Source organism: Lampetra fluviatilis, chromosome 12 (genome assembly GCF_964198595.1).
Source record: "Lampetra fluviatilis chromosome 12, kcLamFluv1.1, whole genome shotgun sequence".
NCBI classification, from domain to species: Eukaryota; Metazoa; Chordata; class Hyperoartia; order Petromyzontiformes; family Petromyzontidae; genus Lampetra; species Lampetra fluviatilis.
The window spans coordinates 15161303-15176053 of NC_136286.1; the positions used below are offsets into that span (position 1 = coordinate 15161303).

A 14751-nucleotide genomic window follows, 5' to 3' on the forward strand; every position below is an offset into this window, starting at 1 on the left:
AAAACGTCTGTTACCGCTCGTGGTACGTTACCTCTCGTGGCCCATTACCGCTCGTCGTACGTTACCTCAGGTCGTCCGTCCATAATAAGGGAGACACTGGAGCTCTTCTCAAGAGCATTCAATGACAAAACTGGAGTATAAAGTTGGGTTGCTATCCAAAACTTTCCCGAATGAAAACAGGCCAAATTTATCAAAGAGTTCCCCAAAACTTGGAGACACAAACCAAAGTCAAGGGAGGAAATTTAGCAATAAAAGTCTAATGGAAGATGCATGATAAAGCTATCGTTTATATAAGTGCTTATGCCTTGCACATGATACTCATGGCAATGAACAGGGAGGGCCTTTATACTTCATTGCCATTTAGACCACAAATTATGATCAAGCACATTTGTAAGAATTGATACCTGGGCAGCCTAAACATGAGGAGTGCGGATCGCTCAACTTCAGCAGTAATCCACCGTGCAGCTTCAGCAGTAATCCACCGTGCTTGCACCTGTGCTTAAGCACGGCCATCTCACCAATGGCGCCTAATGGCTATTTGTGCACCTGCTGAGATCTGACGATAACACTGCTATTTTCTCAGGACGCTTTTCACGTCCCCAAGATGAATTTGGCCTACCTAGTCTAACGTTACCTGCAATTACGGACGAACATCCTGGATGAAAACATTTTCCTGAGCGCTGGCTCAGAAACGACTTGACACTTCAGGAATGGTGACGGGCGGGTCACGTGTGGGACGGGTGTGTTTCCCCGCACTCTCACTGCGGGGGAAGTTAATTAACATGACGTTTCTGGGTGTCCGGAACATTGACCGAGTTGGGTTTGTATCCGAGCCGGAGCATGTCGGTGGATCACCACGTTAATAAACCTACGGTTGAAGCCTCAACCGGTCACGAGGATGGACACGGTATGGGAGCCGTGCGTGCGGGCGGCTTGCCGAGACGGGCGCACCTGCACGTAGGACAGGAAGTACTGGTAGAGGCTGTTGCGCGTCTCGTCGATGAGGGCGACGCGGCGCGCGAGCCTCCGCACACTCCTGAAGCGGTGGCGCAGCGCCTCCAGCGAATACACGCCGCGCTCCTTTGACTCGCTCGGGACGGCGCCCGTCACCACCTGCGCGAACTCGCTCTCCGCCAGCACGGCCCGCGCCGCGTCCACGTGCTTGGCCAGCGGCACGCACGGCCCGTCGGGCCCGTCCGGCCCGGCCTGGGCCAGAGCGGTGCGGAGGGCCTCCCCAGCGAGCCACAGCGAGTGGGCCTTCTTGGCGACCTCCTCGCGCTCGGCCAGGCCTGCGGACGCAAGGGCACGCAGAGCCACTCGCTTTGCAAACAGGCCCAGTGCACACGCGGCGACACACGTACCTACATATGCTCACAGGTGCGCAGCCTCTAAAGGGAAACAATATAACAATGGTTTGAAAAACATCCTATATTTCAGTAGTGTTAAAATATTTTTCGTTGCGATTCCTGTTCAAGCAGTGTCCTTTGCTTATGCCTGTGTTACTGATGAGCATTTAGAGAGGCTGCATGTGGCCGTCTGTATTACATGCGTGTTCTACACAACATGCGTGTTCTGTGTGCGTGCGTGCGCACCGTCAACAGCATTACGGATCCCGTGCACTTGTGCAAACGCTTTGTTTATGTCTTGAGTGAAAGAGTCGCGCTGATCCAGAATTTCGCGCCGGAACACGAGGTCCTGCTCCACCATCTTGTCTGTCAATTCCTAGGAGGGGAAAAGCAAACGTCTGAGTTCACAGAGGTGGGAACGGGAGCCGTTTACGCCGCGGAAGCCGTGGCCACGCTAGGCAGCGTGAGAGATGGGAGATCGGGGGGAGGGGGGGGCGCACTTACCTTCTTGTGAGAGTTTCCCAGCTCAAACGCCTGCAGCTTCAGTGCCTCCTGCAGGTGGTCCGAGTGAGCGGCCGTGGCACGGCGCAGCTGGGTGCGCATCTCCATCTCCATTGCGTCCTTGAGCTCCTCGATCTGTCGTGCCGAGGAAGCCAGCACGTGGACGGGCGGACACAGGGGCGCGCACGGGCACGCGGGTATATTGCACGGGCACACGCGCACGCTCACTACCGTACGCAATTACGTGCAGCACGCAGAGATATTTCAGGCATGCAATGTCAGCATAGCCGTGCGCACTTGTATGAACGCAAAGGTAAAAATATGGCTCCTGAGGTCAATGCGAACACTTGGACAACATGCCGGTGTGTACACACACAAAGAGCCTTCATTTGGCTTATAATGCCTCTTACCTGGTTAATATATTGACCAACTGGCGCAAGTTTAACAGTGATTAACTAACAGTTCTTACATAATAAATTGCACGTTTCACAAGTGTAAGAAACTAAGCGACATTATATCAAGTATTGCTCGATATTAAACATTCAAGAGTTATCATTTAAACATGCAAGTCGAAACACGAGCCAGTATTTAGTTACATACCCCGGTCTGTTGAAGATGGGTTTAAAGCTTTGTTAATAGGAACGCTTTAACGTTTTAAATGCAGGCGTTAATGATTGGCGTGTTGCCAGCGCTTGAGGCAGTGCGTGCGAGTGAACGTGCTCCATTGTAAATTCACGCACGATACACAAATCAAATCGTGACGAAGAATGCATTACTTATGCAAATTAAACACGAACGTTCAATTTAACAGTACGAACCAGACCACAAAGAAGAATAAAGCGGGCATTAAACAATGCGGTAAAAACAAGATTTAAAAAAGAACGTCATCTTGAACCACTTGCAGGGTCTCGGGGGAAGGCGACTCGCCGCGCACCGCCGCGTGGCGAGCGGGGAGCGCTCGCCAGCCACGCTGGACCGGTGACGCACCTTGCGCTGCTGCGCCACCACGAGCTCCTGGCGCTGCTGGTGCAGGGCGGTGGCCAGCGCCTCCTCCAGGCCGCGCTGGTCGACCGTGCGCTGCTGCTCCCGTGCCAGGACCAGGCGGTGCTCCTCCAGGGCCTGGCGCTCCGCCACCTCCCGGCGCAGCTGCTCTGTGCGCCGGTGCGCGTGCAGCAGCAGCGCGTTCAGCTCCTCCTTGTTCAGGTCGCCTGGGAGGCCGAGCGCGGAACATGCCGGCGCTCACGAGCGACGCTTACACATCACCTTTTCATCTTATTCAGTTGCACTGCAATAACATTATTCTTATTTAAACTGTGCTATTTAAGCAAAATTTATTTAAATTTTACCACGTCAGGCCCACTGAGCTATATAGCTATTTTTCAGAAGTGACCTGGCCACAAATGATAGCTCAACGAAGTGGCTTAACATGTGGACATTTGTAGCAAAATACTCTAAACACATGTTTCTAAATGTGTTTAGAGAAAAAAGCGGAGGGAGAACATGCAAATTCCAAATATGCAGGCGCCAAGGTCAGGATCGAACCCACTACCTCCTGCAAACCAGGCTAAGGAGTTAACATCTCGCAACCGCGGCACCCCAACACATTTCCTCGTAAATTAAATTACAAGGCCCGTACATTTCATTTATCACAGCCTTCTTCGATGAACTCCGCTATCAATTACCGTTCGTATTCGCATGCCTCGTTTGTACGATGCAGCCAAAACGTTGCTCACCTCTGCCCTGCCAGCCGGGTACGATGCTCTCCAGTTCTTGCCGGAACTCCTCCTTGGCACGTTCTGCCATCTCCTGGTACTGGGACACGAGGCGCGCTTCTGTCTGCGCCGCTTCCACCTGAGGGCAGGCGGCACGGGGGGGCCGAGTGGGGGGCAAACGACGCACGAATGTTCGCACGGGGGCGGCACGTGATTGCGCACAAAACACTTTTTCATTAACCCACGCTAATGAAAACATTTTCACACGCGTACGCGAAGGGGAAACACGATCCCATTCAGACGGAATAAGTAGAGCCCTCGTTGTCGCTGTACCGCCCTCTCCTGGCGGACCAGGGAATTCCTCCTCGTCGCCTACGGGAAGGGAGTTTAACAACATTCGTGCGGTGATCCACCAACCCTCGCTGCCGCCTCCGCGGCGCTGGATCACAGCACCGTGGAGGCGGCAGTTCACCGGAGCAGGTTCCGCCCACGTGGGACGGAGGGGGTCTCACGCGACCGTACGCCCGCTCGTGCCGGCGCGCGGTCCGCACACGACCCGCACCGCGGCGCCGGAGCTCACCCTGCTGGAGGCTCCCTGCAGCTCAGACAGCATGCGGCGCACGCTGGAGCCGGCGGCCTGCAGACGGGGGGCGGCCGCAGGCGCGGCCGTGCCGCGTGCCTCCTCCACCAGCCCCTGCAGCTTCACCACCTCCTCCCTGGCGGCATTCGCGGCACGGCACGTCGTCACAAATGGTCACAATGCCTTCCCAACTTTTACTTTTCTTCTTCTGGCGTTTAAAGTCAACGTTTATTTGTTATGAGGAAAATCCTGTTTTGCCACTTACCCATCTAGTTTCGGTGGCAACGGCCCCCAGCCCCTGATAATCGCGTTATCGTTGTGGTGGAGAAGAAACAAGCAAGAAGTCAGCCAGGAAACTCGACGCGTAAATTATTAAGACTCGGAGTACGATCGACCAAACGTCTCGACGGGGGAACCTCCTGAAGCGGTCTTGAGACTCGGCGAGGCTCCTCTGGGCAATGGCGTTACGCGATCCACGGGGGTCCGCAACGCACGGCGCCGGCACTCACCGAGCCACGCGCTGGGCTTGCGACGCTTCGTGGACGGCGCGGTCTCTTGCCGCCAGCGCCTCCCGCACGCTCTGCCACTGCTCCGTCTTCTCTTCAGGCGACATCTGCAACCAGCAACGCCGCGTTTGTGTCGCAGCCCCTCTCGCCATCGCTTCGCTATGCCATTGCTGGAGTGTAAACCCACTGCAATGTGGGTAATAGATCTCCCTTCTGTCATGCAGCTTTCAGTGTGGTGTGCATGACGGGTGTGGGCTGGGTGTCTGTGCATGAAGGGTGTGGGCTGGGTGTGTGTGTGTGTGATGGGTGTGGGCTGTGTGTGTGTGTGTGTGATGGGTGTGGGCTGGGTGTGTGTGTGTGTGTGTGACGGGTGTGCGCTGTGTGTGTGTGTGCGTGACCGGTGTGGGCTGGGTGTGGGCTGGGTGTGTGTGTGTGCGTGACAGGTGTGGGCTGGGTGTGTGTGTGTGTGTGACGGGTATGGGCTGTGTGTGTGTGTGCGTGCGTGACAAGTATGGGCTGTGTGTGCGTGACAAGTATGGGCTGTGTGTGCGTGTGACGGGTGTGGGCTGGGTGTGTATGCGTGACGGGTGTGGGATGTGTGTGCGTGATGGGTGTGGGCTGGGTGTGTGTGTGTGCGTGACAGGTATGGGCTGTGTGTGTGTGTGTGACAGGTATGGGCTGTGTGTGTGTGTGACAGGTATGGGCTGTGTGTGTGTGTGACAGGTATGGGCTGTGTGTGTGTGCGCGTGCGAGTGGTGGCTGCTGCGTACCGCCTCGTCCTCCATGGCGTGCCGGAGGCAGCTGATGTATGTGCCTATGGCAGCGGTAGCCGCGTCCTGGGCCCCGACGGCCTGCGCCGTCACCAAGCCGCTCCGCGCCACCGCCTCCTCCAGGTTCTTAGACAACGCTGTCCCACACGGCACGCGCCGCACGTCACACACTCACCAGTCACACAGTGTGCAGCACGCACCGACACAATACCACATCACCACTCGCAGTGCATGCAGCACGCACCTACACAATACCACACTCGCCACGCACGTCACACACTAACCAGTCACAGTACATGCAGCATGCACCTACACAACATGACATACACCACTCATCGCTAAGTACAAAGTTCACCAGACATCACTGAAGGATGCATGCACAACGCTTGCCGTCAAGTATGTGCTCCAAGCGCTTTACTGGAAAAACCACTCACCCACGAGTTCCGCACACTGCATATTAATATTATTGTGAAAGCACAAGGTGGACACCAATAACATCTCGCATGCATAAAACTCTCATTGTTCGCAAATCAAGCCTCCGTTCAGGAGAGGCTGCCGGTAACATTCACGCTAAAAAATAAGAAGAAAAAGGGAATTGAAGAAACAAAAAGACAAAATCAAAATTATAAAACGGAGAGGAGGAAAGTTCCAGTGGACATAACACTGCTCAGATATGTGTGACCCCTCCGATCGTCACCTTACCAGCAACCTCTGCCTCCGGGTCTGTGTCTTGTGACATCGTTTCCTTAGAGGAGCCACCAGCTGGGCCGGCCTCTAGCAAGTCACGCGGGGGGGCTGCCACACACTCCTCCGTTAGTGGCTGGGCATGCACGTGGGCGTCCCCCTCGTCACAGCCGTCACAACCACGTGGCGCTCGCCCAACCGACAAGTGCAACCGCTGTCACCACCGGCGGTCCAGTCAACGTTGTTGTCGAGCGTTCGTCTAAATACCGTCAAAGAGGAACGTCAAACTAATTTTGTTTGAGTCACAAACACAATAACGTTTGTGTGCTTTAAGTGAAAGTCGAGGCCTGTTGACTTTTGTCAGTCGTGTCAATATGGAACATTATTTACGTTGGATTTAATACCGCTATTTAATTTTTTCAGTATGTGTTAATGATAGACCAGTGACGGAAGATTCTGCAATCTGCCCTCTCAGTGGCACGTGTGCCAATGAATAGGATTTTACAAAACTCCAGATGCGTGCACGTCAAGTAATTTGCCAATTTTGTATCGTCATGTTTTTAATACAGGACTTAGAAGACACCTTTTTTACGAAAAAAATAATCAATAATAAAAAATGATATATCTGCTTTCACAAAATGTAAAATCAGCCATAATTTGTTAAATATTTAACCACAAACTAAAACTTCTCAAAAGTAATGACTGATGAAGTAATATAGAACTGCTGCAGCGTTGGTTTCACGGCTGTGTTGCAGAGCTCTCCGCTGCGTTTCTGTGCTGTGCCGCCTGCTGCCCGGCACGATGTCCGACGTTTCACTCCACGTGTTGGAAAGCTTCTTCGGGAACTGAATTGAGCTCACTTCACATTGCTGGGAGCGTCTTCAGGAAGTGAATTACAGCGGCTACCAGCACGTGGAGCAAAAACGCCGAATATCACGGGATACAACGTGAAAACACATCGGAGAGCAACAAGAACCGGAAATCTTTTCAAACGAAAGTACTCATCCAATTACATGATTCGTAAACAATAAGGGCAGCGAAGTTGAGAACAGAGACGTACAAAGGTTGGAATGAGGCCAATGAAGAAACACAAGCGAGGAAGGTAGTGCTGATTAGTAGGCCGAGGGCAGGAGAGGGAGCCTGCGTGCCACGGGGTTACGGCGCCACACCGTCCCACTTCAGCCCCCACCCACCTGCTGGTGTCGCGTCGCCCGAGGGCTCGTGCTTGCAGGACTCGCACGCGTGCTCTGTGCGAGCGGCGCCGCCCCCGTCGTGCCCGCTGGCCCCCGCGCCCTCGTGCCCCGGCTTGGGGCCGGTGGCCGCGTCCGTCACGCCGGGTGCCGGCATGGAGGGTGCTTCTCCGATAGAGGACAGGATCACCGACGCTTCCGATGATCTATCTGCAATTGGGACGAAGGCAGAGCAGGGTGTGGAGAATCTAGGCAAATCTAACAGCGGAATTGACAATCTACATCCAAACTCTGTCTTCCCTACTCTTAATTTCAATCCCACTGTGCTGTCAACACCATGAGACAAATACGTTTCCATATCCAGGATGTAATATTCCAGCCCTCAGAATTGGTCCCCAATGCTCCGTCACTGGTTACCATGACGAGACAATCAGCTGCAGATTGATCAGAGTCGCCGCTCAGATTGGATCCGGTAGGTACCGACCTGCTCAGTGTCCCCACACAGCGTTAGCTCCCGAGCCAGCCGACCTCCCCACAATTTAAGCCTCTTAAATGCTCCGTACAGGATGTTCCCGCGCAGCAGCGGTACCTTCCTGCTTGACCGGCGCCTGTGCAGTTGCTGGGGCCGCACGCTCGTCCGAGTGCTTCTTCTTTGTGGGGGCGATGGGATTCAGATCCCCTGCACCCTGCGCATGAACAGGTGCAGTAGATACCACCGTTACCACCGTCACCACGGCAACACGAACCTCTGCCGCCCTTCTCTCCGTACCACCCTCCGCCTGGGTTGTGTGCACTACCAACTCCCTGAGCCTGAGCCCGACTGCCTCCTTGCATCTGTCTCGGCGCTTGCTCTCCTTGAAGACGTATTGCAGACAATTCAGCAAATGTGCGAGGCCAATTCAGCAGGGACCGACTGTAGAAACCACCGAATGTGACCGATTCAAGCTTGGCAGCACACTCCTTCTTGGCAGAGTCAACGGAAAAAACACGCACGGCACGCTCCGGCAGCCTTTGCGAATGTGCGTGGTCACTCCGGCTCAAAGATTCCATCACGAGCAGCAAAACGAACTTGACGATGACGGGGACAGGGCGAGTGGGGGAACGAGCGCGACAACGGCGGCAAGGCGAGTGGGGGAATGTCCGTACCGGTTTCTTGCTGGGCATGGGCAGGAAGGGCACGCTGGGGCCCAGGACGGCGCCCAGCAGCTTGTCCGCGTAGGGAACGTTCTGCTCCAAGCTGCTGCGGAAGCGAGGGTCCCAGCTGGCGTAGAGCACGGTGCCCCCGAGCCCCCCCACCACCACCAGCAGGCCCCCCCCCACCACCTTGCCTGCTGCTGAGGGGCTGAGCGTGCGGCGTGGGGGAGCGGGTGAAATGGGCTCAAGGTGAGAAAATGTTCGTGGCAATAACTGCAAATTGTCCTTACATTTACATACATCAGATTCAACATACAGATAGTCCCCGAGTTACGATGGTACGACTTACGATATTTCGATCTTATGATGGCGATAGCGATACGACAAAATTGTCAAATATTTTAAATTTTGCGCGGCAGGCAAACGCAGCAGCGTACGAGGTACGATGCTGTACGTTGGGACACTGTCGGGATGTATGCCTTGTGTGATGCAGAGAGGATTGTTTCCTGAGAAAACTTTGAATTAAATAGCAGTTCATATAGGTAGGCTAAGAATTTACATTTATTTTACTTTACATTTTACTCTGTGCAAAACAGTTTTGTAATTATTAAATACATACAGTATATATTTTATACAGTACAGTACTGTAAATTGCACTGTTTTGCTAAATTATCACCATTCTTTAAGACTCCTGGGTAGGCTGGGCCTCTTCGACTTCCGATATTTTGACTTATGATGGGGTCGTCGTTACGCATCTCCATCGTAAGTAGAGGACTACCTGTATTTATTTAATAGCGATTATGACTATTGCGTCACATTAATCAAGAAATGTCTTTGTCATCTGCAGAAAATTGAGTATTTAGATGCTGAAATGAATGCAAGTATCTTCCAAGTTTAAGCTCAGTTGTATGTTTGCAAAATTGATGGTCCCTTACTGGTAAACAATGGTCTGTTTAATACATTGACTTTCGCTCTAATATCATCCATAATATAAATGTGTTGTTAAACCCGCCACCACCCGACACAGCCAATTCACAATGTTGTGGATTTGCTCTCCAACACACCGGTGTGCTGTACTAGTAACGATTTGGCATGTTCTGTTTACGTGACAACCTTTACTAATTGGCCGTGTCGGGTGGTGGCGGGCTTAACGACACATTTATATTGACGCGATCAAAGACGATAAATCACTTTGTCATCTTCACTGGTTGAATTTAGATATCAAATATGCAAAGGTGATCCATACACTTGGTTTCCGATTGGTGTCTCTCACTCTACGCATCTCCTCGGTGTGCACGACCTCCTTCCGACATCCGCGTGCAACACCTTCCCCGCTCAACACTTCTCAACTCTAACACATACCTACGTCGTACATACGTCACACCTCGCTCCACACAACGTTTAACTCAAGTCGGCGACATCGTGAATCTGAGAATGAGAGCATCTCCTCCTGGGCGTGGCGCACATTCCCCCAACACTCACCCCGAGCCGGGGATCCCAGCAGAATAGCAGCGCTTGGCATGGGTCGAGGGGCATGGTGTCCGGCCACAGAGGCACTTCTAAAACACGTGGCACACGCAAATACAAACAATAAACATCGGGACCAGAAATAAACCTTTTCGGCTGTGGGAACTGTTCTTCAACTGACCAGTGAGCGGTATGGAACAATAACAACTGGCACGTTATACGCTCATACACCGCGTGGCAATCGCATTTTGTTTTTCGGTGTCGGGTGGCAGAGGGCTTTAACAACACAGGTTTTTCCAGAACATCCCGTGATCTAACCTAAAAATCTACTACAAGTAATTTTAATCAAGTTGACCATGTCATCATCATCATCATCAGCCAGTATCAATCCACCCCTCGCGGTCCTGCCCTGTACCAATCGATCGAGCACCTGCACCAGATCCATCTACTACTTAATTTTCACAACAAAATGGGGGTTTTATAAAGTGTCTTAGAGGACCGCGTATGAAAACACCGTAATTCAACAGTGTAAATAACTTGACAGATCTGGTATCTGGGCCATTCTTTCAGCGCAAATGCTATCACAACGAAGCCATATTGCTTTTGCTCTGTGAGGAATACTAAATATTTCCATCGTGAGTCGACTACTGCATAACGAGATGGGAGTTGGAGAGGAATCACAAACAGTGACCGGCAATGACGTCCACATCGGTGGGCCGGACACCGCTAACGTGAGCGAGTTAATTCGTGGGTGAGTGACAGCGTAGGTGAGAGAGTGAGCCTGTGAGTAGGTAGGTGAGTATATGGGGTGGACACCGTGAAACTGCAAGGCCCCGTATCTCGCCTCATTGGTGCGTGGGACAATCAGTTCATCGTGTGCTGCCAACCGGAGTCAACGGCGACCGGCGGAGTTCAGGTTACAATTCAGCCTCTGCCACAGCTTTGGAAGCAGGCCTGTCGTGTACATCTCAATGAAGGTGTAGACTTGCTACACACAGAAATAGGATATGCAGCCGAGCCATGTGCTGGGTATGTGAGAGAAGGAAAATGGTGAAAGCTGACCTCGTATCAGCGGTAGCTGGGTCTCCTCACAGCGTTACGCTCACATTGGAGAGTTTCACCTTGTTGGCCATGACCGTTCCAGGGCCCTGCCCTGCCCCCCTCCCTCGTGACAATCCCTCTCCCTCTCGGCCACTCAACTGCACGGTGTTGATGTCAGGTGACACGACTTGCCCCGTGGAAAATTCTAATTGGCGGTAGAATGAGCTGCGCAATATTGGGCTTATTCTGCAGTTTACCTGGAGATTCACTAGTGGTGGTACATCTTGTTCACAAGGGTGTCCAGGGTGTCAGATGACACATACAGAGCAAACATGGATGTCATGTACACATTTTAAAGCTATAACGAATACTGGAGAGTTAGTGGAAATTACATCTTATCCAAAATCTTACAGCATACTCGTTCAAAATAGCCAATTTAGACGACATGCGATCTAGGTTGAGAAGAACCGGATCTCTGCGAGGAGTGACACGCTCGGCAGCTTCCACATAGCGTTACGCAGCTGATAAAACTATTATACTGTCGTGGCAAACCTGAGCCACCCATAAGCACACGGTCCAGGTACAGATACTCCTCCAAACTCTGCACAACCATGCCATAACACGAATAATTTCCAATGATGCATCAGAAACGGCTCGACTAAACAAGTGTCACGAAAATGAAGGATAGATGGTGCCATCAGTCTTCATGCCATTAAACAACAGATTTTACATTGACAATATCTGTCACATTAAAACACATCAACCGCTTGTTACCCCACTGCCAATGCAGACTCTTCATTTGTATCTGTTGCAGTAGAGGTACCATTTTAAAGAGCCGCTGATGGGACCTGAAAAATCTGGCAGCAGGCAGGCTCGGAGCTTGCTCTCAACGCGTGAGCCTCTGAAGGCCGCACTCCGTCGCACTCCGTCGCACTCCGCGGGCCGGCACAGCCTGGTCTCATCCCGCAGCAAGCGCCGCCGCTTCAACGCGACACGCAGCGCACACGTACAGCGTTCCTTCGGGCTGATAGTAGATCTGTGCATTTTTTGACATATCTATTACCGGCTGTGACCGCACGGATCAAAAACACGGACATTTAAGAAAAAAATGGTTCAAAAACTGATACGTGTGTAAATAAGCATGGAGAGCTGCATGCTGGGAATTACACTGAGAAGACAAAAATAAGAAATATGAGAGCAGAAGACAAATAAAATTAGAGACAAGGCACTTCCTATTTTAAAAAGAAAAGTGCACTTTGTCAGAAGCCTCGACCTTGGCTCCTGGCTGTGTCAGCCGAAGGAGAGAACACATTCGAGAGGCTGCCCACCGTGGACATGGAACAATGAGATCGGGTCGTGTGCATGTCGGAGATCGATTGTGGCATCATCATCGCAGGGCCATGACAATGACTCAACGATGATGGTTCAATCCCATCATGCACTGTTATCATATTTCGCGTTTCTTGGTGACTTACCAAGTTACCTGCCCTCCTCTCTGCGCAGGTGCCCCACCCATCACAACATTCTTTTTTTACCAGTTTACATTGAAAACGCCTTTTCATTTTCTCGAAGGTCAGACATTTATTTTCTGGTTGCAGACGATATTCCACATGGTCTGTTAACAAAATTAACTCTCTTAACGTGCTTTTGTCCTTACATGTAATTGCATTTTCATCAAAACACTACTACATGAACACACACACACAGCCTTTTGCTACCTCCACATTCTCAATTCACAGGATTCAGACAACAGAGCCCATTCCTAACAACTGCAATTAAAAAAGGCTCACCAAGTGACCAGTTTTCATCATCAGTACCTAAATCTGCCAAAAAGTTGCACTGCCCGAGTCAATATCCTCACTGGTGCTATAATTACCCACTCCGGGGTCCCACGAACACATGACAGGGGCCACGCGGCTCCTCTGCCTGAAGTCGTCGTAGCGAGTCGGGGTCCACCACGAGGCACCAGAGACTCTCTCTCGGTCACCACGGTCTGTATAAGGCCCCTGATCAACGTCACTCAACTCGCGTGACAACGACGGATGCCGAGTCGATGCAAAATGCGTGCAACATGACGAAACCACAAATGTGTCCGTCATTAACGGAGTACTGTAAAAGCAGAATCTGATTTTTAAAAATACATTCGGAGTGCGCCGCCTCAAGCACGTGTTAGGGGACACGGGGCGTCCTCCCCAGTGACTCAGGACTGTATGGGCAGGACGACATTGCGACTTGCAATAATTGTGTCTTTCTGTGTACTATACCCAACTTCCTTTGCACCGTACGTAGCCAACCGTGCTCATCGGAGTTGCGGTCTAAATGAGCATTTTCCTGTTAAGATTGTGGTTACTCAAATGAAATAACAGACCAAAGGAAAGCGTGTGGGTAAGGATTAGATTTTAAAAAATATTTTTCAACATTAGCATCAAGCTCAAGTCGATACAGATTTCGTCTTGCATCACAAAGCTCCCTACACTGTTGGGAGATTGCACACAAACATCCCGTGGTGCCCAGACGTTCTTGCACAACCCACTATCCCGCACTCTACACACCGCGAGCAAACACGGATCAGTTAAGAGGTCACGAGTACTAGCCACGAACCTCACCACTCTAAACAAGACGCCACATTTTGTTATTTTCTTTGAACCCATCTACGTGACTTTACCGACAGACCCAAAGAATATGAACGCCGCATTCCACCCGTTCAAGCAGCGGTCAGGCCGAGCGCTGTTTGTGGACAAACCACGAACCTGGCGCCATTCCGCGTTGCGCCGTCAACGTCGGCGCCGTGAGGGGGGCAGCGAGAGGGGGCAGCGCGGGGGGGCAGCGAGAGGGGGCAGCGAGAGGGGGCAGCGCGCTCGCTCTGGGGTGCTGGTGGTGCTGGGCCCGGCCAGGGAGCGGCGTGTACAGTGCCTACTACAGTGGCAGCAGCGAGAGCAGCGCCAAGGGACGGGCCCGGTGCGTACAGTAACCAGTACAGTGCGTCGCCGCAGTACACACCACGATACAGTACACAGTGCCCACACACACACAGTCACCCACACACTCGCAGTGACCCACACTCACAGTGCTCACAGCCACACGGTACGGCACGCACGGTACAGTGCCCACGGTACAGTGCCCACGGTACAGTGGGCGACGAGGCCTCAGATTCGACTGCCGAATTTCGTTCCCCACACCACCACCTCCCCTCCCACCTCCCACCTGAATGAGCGTGCCCGCTCTCCTGCAGGACCTCCACATGGTTGCTGGGCAAGGCGTGGTGCGAGGCAGGCACTGTGAGCAGAGTGTGAGAGAGAGAGGCAACAGCAGGAGGAGCAGGAGGCGGGTGACGGCGGCTGCTGCTGCTGCTGGGGGCTACCCGAGAGGTCGCTGCCCTGCGCCGCCTCGCGCCCAATGCCACCCAAAGTCACCCCGGCGCATGCGCACTGCGACCACGTCCCAGCCGGCCCAGCCCCGGGCCACGCGTCACCGGGACAACCCAACTCGTCCACGCGGCGGGGGGGAGGGGGGAGGCGTGTTTAGAAGTGCGGCGGTTGTCGCGGTGTCGACTATCTCGGTGCCCCCCATCACCCCCCTTGCTGACGCTGGGAGTGGTCGCGCCCGGTAGCGCGCCCACGTGCCGTGCCGCACGTGGTTGTTCCCGTGTCGTCGACTTGGAGCCTCACCCAGGTTCGGAGGTTCGCTGCTGATCGACCGTGGGACCACGCGGACGTCCAGAATAAACACCTCGTTCTCGACCAGGGGGTTGGCAATCAAAAGGACAAGATAGTTTTTTTTATTCTATAAAAAGAGACTCAGTATTTCATAGAGCCGCAGT

The 14751-nt window shown here is 52.8% G+C and overlaps 1 protein-coding gene across 2 annotated transcripts in view; it reads right to left on the minus strand.

Moving 5' to 3' along the window:
* IMMT (inner membrane mitochondrial protein) overlaps window positions 1-14361 on the minus strand; it is a 16463-nt gene extending 2102 nt beyond the window's left edge. Inside the window, exons 1-14 of one of the 2 annotated variants that reach the window (XM_078861758.1) lie at window positions 14136-14361; window positions 9906-9982; window positions 8436-8631; window positions 7879-7975; window positions 7293-7499; window positions 6118-6210; window positions 5416-5552; window positions 4649-4752; window positions 4140-4275; window positions 3581-3698; window positions 2835-3055; window positions 1851-1982; window positions 1593-1722; window positions 952-1289 (exon numbers count right to left, since the gene is read on the minus strand). In XM_078861758.1, coding sequence (XP_078717884.1) covers window positions 952-1289; window positions 1593-1722; window positions 1851-1982; window positions 2835-3055; window positions 3581-3698; window positions 4140-4275; window positions 4649-4752; window positions 5416-5552; window positions 6118-6210; window positions 7293-7499; window positions 7879-7975; window positions 8436-8631; window positions 9906-9982; window positions 14136-14174 — 2025 coding nt within the window. In that variant the 5' untranslated portion in view covers window positions 14175-14361. The remainder of the gene's footprint in view (window positions 1-951; window positions 1290-1592; window positions 1723-1850; window positions 1983-2834; window positions 3056-3580; window positions 3699-4139; window positions 4276-4648; window positions 4753-5415; window positions 5553-6117; window positions 6211-7292; window positions 7500-7878; window positions 7976-8435; window positions 8632-9905; window positions 9983-14135) is intronic. The other variant, XM_078861759.1, reaches the window with a different exon arrangement.
* Between the last annotated feature and the right edge of the window lie 390 nt (window positions 14362-14751).